Source organism: Condylura cristata, unplaced genomic scaffold (assembly GCF_000260355.1).
Source record: "Condylura cristata isolate star-nosed mole 26May11 unplaced genomic scaffold, ConCri1.0 scaffold00019, whole genome shotgun sequence".
Lineage (NCBI taxonomy): Eukaryota > Metazoa > Chordata > Mammalia > Eulipotyphla > Talpidae > Condylura > Condylura cristata.
Window position 1 is genome coordinate 41,877,022 of NW_004567120.1, and position 6,124 is coordinate 41,883,145.

The 6,124-nt window shown below is 59.2% G+C and overlaps 1 protein-coding gene across 1 annotated transcript in view; it reads left to right on the forward strand.

Annotated features, from left to right (window-relative positions):
- Window positions 1-6,124, forward strand: part of ZNF185 (zinc finger protein 185 (LIM domain)) — a 37,586-nt gene that overhangs the window by 21,883 nt on the left and 9,579 nt on the right. Inside the window, exon 14 of the mRNA XM_012727249.1 lies at window positions 1,415-1,618. Within this exon, the coding sequence (XP_012582703.1) occupies window positions 1,415-1,618 (204 nt within the window). The remainder of the gene's footprint in view (window positions 1-1,414; window positions 1,619-6,124) is intronic.

Below are 6,124 nucleotides of genomic sequence, written 5' to 3' on the forward strand. Positions count from 1 at the left end.
ACTGAGCCGGTTTCCCTGTGCACACAGCCCAGGCAGGGGGGCCCTGTATTGGCAGGTCGATCCCGTCGCCAGCATTGCCCCCTGCTTCCTTCCCTCCGGACATGGCTGGGTGATAGTTGCCACCCCGGGGTGCTCCTGAGCACGTGGCCTGTGCGTGTGCAGCATGTAGACCAGCGCCTGACTACACCCCTGTCCGGCCGTCGCCAGCCTACCGTCCAGTGTCCTTAGTGGGCTGGAGGAGCCCCAGCCCACCAAGCGCTGCTGCTGGGCGTCCCGTTCAGCCGCGCCTGTGTCCTCTGTTGCCAGTCTGGGTTCACGTGCTTTCTGCATTGAAAGCTGAGCTGCAAGCTCACTAATTTGGCACCCAAGAGGGCCACAGCGGTGGGGGCTTTTCGTCCCGGCCCAGCGTGATGGCACCCGGTTGCTGGTGCCTCCGGCTCCATGGAGCGTGAGGATGTCTGCCTCAGTGCGGCTGCGAGTGGTCCCTGGCGGCTCTCTGACTGGGCCTCCCTAGTCAGGCTGGCCGAGAAACTGATACGCCCGGGCAGCCGCGTGGCGACGCTGCTGTGGCTTGTCAGAAGGCACACGCTTCTCTGCCTTTGGCGCAAGGTTGTGTCCCAGCGCAGCGCGAGGTGGCTGCATCGGGTGTCCTGCTGGCAGGGGTGTCACCCCTCGGCATTGTGCTTGGCATGTGGCAGGTGGCAGCAGACCCTCAGGACAAGGTGCACTCGCTGGGGGCACTTGGAGTCCCTGGAAGTCCTCATCACCACGTTGCTTTAGTGCCACTGCGCCCCTCTTTATTCCCCATGAAGGTAGGGCGCCACCTACTAGCCAGAGCTGCGGCACCCAGCTGCGGTGGGTGCTGGATCGCACCCGCGAGGCACCCGTGAGGCAGCTCGCTGCTGTTGCAGGGGTTCAGGTTCAGGCTCCGGCTCCGGTCCGGCCGGGCGTCTCCTGTAATGCTGAGCTCATGCTCTCAGCTCCTCGACTGAATCAGTGCCGCTAGTGCAGAGGCCTTGGCATCTCTGGTGCCTGATACCACCAGGCAGCAATGCCAACATGCAGGCTGGATGCTCTGAAGGAGGCACTGGCGGCGAGAACAGTCCTTAGAGGCCCCTGGGGGCCACGCGGGCAAGTGGAGGATAATGGGAGCCACAAAGCGAGGAGTCTCCCTGGTGGCAGCCGCGGGGGCTGGGAAGCCACTCACAAGCGGGATTCGAAGCTGGCAGGACAGTCATGGCACAGGCTCAGCCAGTCTGCAGTGCTAGGGTTCCCCCAGGGGAAGGCAAACTGCCCTCCCCCAGGCGGGACGGGCCCGGGCAGGGCCCCTCGGCCCCACTCGGGGACAGCAGCCGCAAACACGCCTGAGGGGCCGCCCGGCAGCCTGACCAACGAGTGTGCTTCTCCCCCGCAGCCCCTCTCCTGCCTCTGAGGAGAAAAACGTGGGCCCTGAGGTGCGAGAGACCTGGCAGGAGAGGCCCGTGGCCCCGACAGGAAGCCCAGATCGCCCGGCCGTGCTCACCCCGGGGCCTGAGGACACCAGCGCCCCCGAGAGGGAGAAGCAGTGCTGCCCCGGGGGCCCCGAGACGCTCGTGGAGCTGGACGACTGGGCTGGCAGGTAAGGGCCGGTGGGCAGGGGGTGCTGGGCCACAGCCAGGAGCACCAGCTTTCACCCCACACCCAACCAGTGGCTGGCAGTAACACCCCAAGAGCTCGGAGCCTGCCCCTACTGCGCTCAGAGCGGCGGCCTCTGAGTGGAGAACAGTGAGTGGAGGGCTCCCTGCGAGGCCACCCAATTCTGGCGTGTGGGGGGAAGCCACCTCCGGAGCCTGGCACTGTGGGGGCACTAGGCCTGGGGGCCTCAGGGAAGGCGCAGGCGGGAGGACTTCTGAGTGAGAGGAGGGGCATGAGCAGGCGGGCATGGGAGGTGGGTCTCCTGGCACGTCGTTGCTGTTTGCCCAGTGGGCAGTGACACCTGGCGGGCCCTCCGTTCCGTCTAGTGCGCGAGTCCTGGAGCCCGCCGGGGACACCCTGAGCCCCTGGCACACCTGCTGCCTTCCCCACTTCTGCCCTCGGCCTGGCACTGGGCTGGCAGCACAGTGGGCACCACTCCTCAGGAAGCAGTACTCGGAGCAAGAACCGCTACGGCTCACAGCCCCGGGGCCGGCGGGCGGCAGGCATGTGGCCACCGGCGGTGGTGACACTGAGGACAGTGGTGCAGAGGGAGTCCTCTGGGGTCCAGCACGTCGGCACCGGCTGATGGGGATACTGAGAGCCTGGGCAAGATGGGGTTCTCCTGGGTGGGCCAGTTCTGACTCCGCACTGGGATGTGGCTGGGAAGCAGCCAGAGCCACGGGCTGAGCACTGCCTCAGCTTGGCGACGCCCTGGCACGTGCCTTCGCGCTGACCTCGCGGCAAGGACAGGGTCATCTGGAGGATACCGTGAGGACGCAGTGAGTTTCGTGAGTGACTTTACTGTAGGTCGGAGTTCTCAGACCCTCGAAGGAGCCAGAATCCCCCGGCAGGAAACATGTGCTTTAACAAGAGTTTCGCAGCAGGAGCAGAAAGCGCCAGCCAGTGCCGGCAGGTGGGAAGGCCGCCGCGGAGAAGGGGCTGCACCTCGCCGTTGCTTAGGAGCGGTGGGGTTTGCAGTCGAAAACTCCTGGCCTAGAATACACTGAAACTGCAGAGCAAGTCGTGAGCAAGTTTACTCAAGTCTACCCGCCCGCACACAGACCTGCAGCCTTAGGGTTCACGCCCTCTCTGAGATGGTTACTGGAGGTGCAGCTTCCCATTAGCATGTGAGCAGGAAAGGCCCAGCATGCTTCACGTGCAGTAACGCTTTCCGTGCGACCTGCACGACGCAAGCCTCATCCCACCGGCAGGTGAAGCAAGCAAGTGCAGGGCGGCGATGTCTCAGGCTCCCTTGGGGAGCGGCCTCTGTGGGTTTCAGGTGCAAACGATGTTTTAGATTTCCTCGGGGGAAGGCAAAGCTCAAAACCAGGGAGTGTGACCGCTTGGTTGGGTGTGAGGAGTGGCATGGGTTAACGAGTGACCCCCAGGCTGGAAAGATCCTGCGGAGAGAGGGCTTTCAGCTCCCCTGCATTTGAGAACCAGAGGCCGTGAGGAAGTCAACACAGGGAGCGGAACTGGGGTGCTGCTGTGTCGGCAGCCTGGGGGGGGGGCACCAGCGCCTGTCACTAGCCACAGGGGCTTGATGCCGGAACACGTTGGTTTTTTAATGGAGCAGCCACATTTTAGGTCTTCATGGTGCGATGTTTGATACTGGAGCCGTTTTTGGGAAATCTTAAATCCTCATTCAGTTTCAGTGTTGACGTGACAAAAATGTGTTTTCTGTGAGCTGTTCATAATTTAACTAATATCCACTTAACATTTTCCCTGAAAAGTCTTGGGGGCCACTCTTGCATTTCCAACAAAACTTTTCCCTAAGAAAGGCATACCTGTGGGCGGTTTCAGTAGTCTCGTTTTCCTGTAGTGGTTACAGCTTTTACCATGAATAACTTCTGTTTTACAGAGGAAATAGAACTTCCAGATACCGACAGGCTAGTAAAGCTGATGAATGTATGGTTATAAAATTTTAAAGTTGCACCTACTTTTTCATTGTGGGTCAGTGAATACATTAATTAACAGACCCAAATAGAGCCTTCATGCACTGGAAACAATGAGAAACCAAGAGTATGTAAACTTCAAATTCGGCTCAGTAGCTAATGTGTCAGTATCTTATCTTACATAGACAGGACCTAAGTATTTAATGAATTAGCTGGCAGTTCATTTAATTTAATGTAAGTGTAAGGATCTAAGCAACCAAAAAATATTGGATACCGTCTCCAAACTAATGTATTACAAACCACAATTATAGTTGAAATAAAGTTTGTCAGAAGAATGACTGGCTAAAAGCAACTTACATCTGTCTGATCTTAAACATCTAACAGATGGGGTCGGTTGTTTCCTCAGCAAAACTACGTTTAGGAAGAGTGTACCCATGGCAGTATGTTGGTATTGTATAGAATAGTGCTTGCTCACAAAACACAGCTGCTTTTTTAATTAGCAGTAGTAAACTACTTTTGTTTGCTAAGGATTAACTTATTTGAACGTGAATTTTTTAAAGATGTAGGTTTTCTAAGAATTCGTTTCTTTTTACATTCGAAGCACTAGATATTGTGTTCTTAATGTGTTGCGAATATTAACGTATATGTGAGAGCCTGTTTGTTTCTAAGGCAGCTGGAAAAGAGGATGAGATTTTGTGCGTGGATTTGGCACCTTGTGGCACGTCCGTATATGCAATGCACAGGCGCCGCGCACAGAGCTCCCCGCTCCCCGTGACTGCTCGCTGCGTGGCGCGGTCGCCTCACGCCATGGTGACACCGTCCCAGGCCCGAGGCGGCCGTCTGCGGCCAGCACCCTGTTGACCGTCTGGGTGCCCACCCGCACACACACCGCAGGCCGCCCAGGCCTAGGGAGCGACAGCCTGGGGCTTATCTAACAAAAGGGGAAACGAGGTCTCTGCGGCCACAGCCGTCGGCGGGCTCAGCCCAAATCGTGTCCGCCGTGGCCAGGGACCCCAAGCACAAGGCTGCTCACGCAGGGGGGCACTGCCCCGTCAGTGAGGCCTGGAGCTCACGGCTGCAAATGCTTACGGTGGCAGCCGGCGGTGATCACACGCAGCATTTGCAGCCGTGTGTTTCAGAGTCCGGTGGTGGCTTTAGGCCCCCAGTGGGGGCAGGAGTCTCCTTAGGAACCAGACTCTGGAGCTGGGCACATGGGGTGAAGAGGCCGCTTAGCACAGGTAGCTTAGGAAATGGGAACACAATGCTGGTTTCCATGAAGAGTTGGTGGAAGAGAAGGCGGACAGCTCTTCTAGGAATGGTGCTGTGGGGAGCGGAAAGAAGGGGCCCAGGAGAGTGGTGGAAGGCCTTTTTATTTTAAGGGGACTCTAACTGATGAGCCTTGCCGAGCTGCCACCCACCGTGCCCCCGACGTAGCGACGGGCAGTGTGCAGGTTAGCCGTGTGCAGACTGCAGCCTGAGAGGTGGGAGTTGCACCCACCAAGGAAGAGCTGCGAGCAAACCGTCTGCCCAGCCTTTTCTTGTGCAAGAAAGGGCTGCATGTGCTACTGTGACCCCTTGGTAATAAGGAAATAGCAAAAACGTGCCTGCATCAAAATGTGCGCCTGCGCATGTTGGCACCAGACTCGTAGGTGCCTTGGCCAGTGTGGGAGGGGTGCCGCGCATGCGCCGCGTGCCGCCATTTCCTGCAGCCTGAGCTCCGCAGTGTCGGCTGGGAAATACTGCGCTCTGTCCATTGAGAAAATGGCCTCCCTGGGTCCGAGAGCGTAGACTGGGCTCATTCTCTGGATTTACCCGAGGCCGCCGCTAGATGGCGGGCGAGGATCACAAATGAGCCCGCACTGCCCGCAGGCCAGTCCGTGCCCCACCCACCCTTGCCAGAGGCCACTGGCCGGCGGGCTACTGCGGCCAGAGATGTGGCCCTGTGCCCGTCCGTGGCAGCAGCCCGCCATACAGGCCTGGGGAGAGGCCCTGTTCCAGGGTGCCCCGACCCTTGCAACCGCCCTGCTTACAGGAGCGTTCACATCCTGGGACCTGGGGCTCCCCTGGCTTTGCGTTTGGAGTTAGCGGGCTTGGAGTGCGGGCCCTGGGGCTCACGCCGGGAAAGGCGTGCCCAGAGCTCCCCTGTCGGCGGCCGAGGCGCGTGCCCAGGCCAGAGCGTCCACGAGACAGAGAGCAGGTAGGTGTGAAGAGCTGGCGCCTCGCCAGACAGCAGAGGGCAAACACCGGATGGCCTCACTCACAGCAGGACGAGGACGGACCCGGCGAGAAAATAATCATCGCCGGGCACAGCTACAGCCCAGAGACGTTTTGTGGGGGCCGGCTGGGGGGTGGGCGCAAAAACAGTGCGGGAAGGACACGCACTGGGCCGTGGTGATGGCACACGGGTGATGTCGTGACGGGAAGCCCACGCGGAGGGCGACTGACGTGGGAAAAGGCACAAAATGATGCAAAGAGAAGCTAGTATATTATTAAGGCAAAACAAACAAACAAAAAGAGCAGGCTCGTTAGGGAAAGGCCAGAGGAGTGAAGGCCCC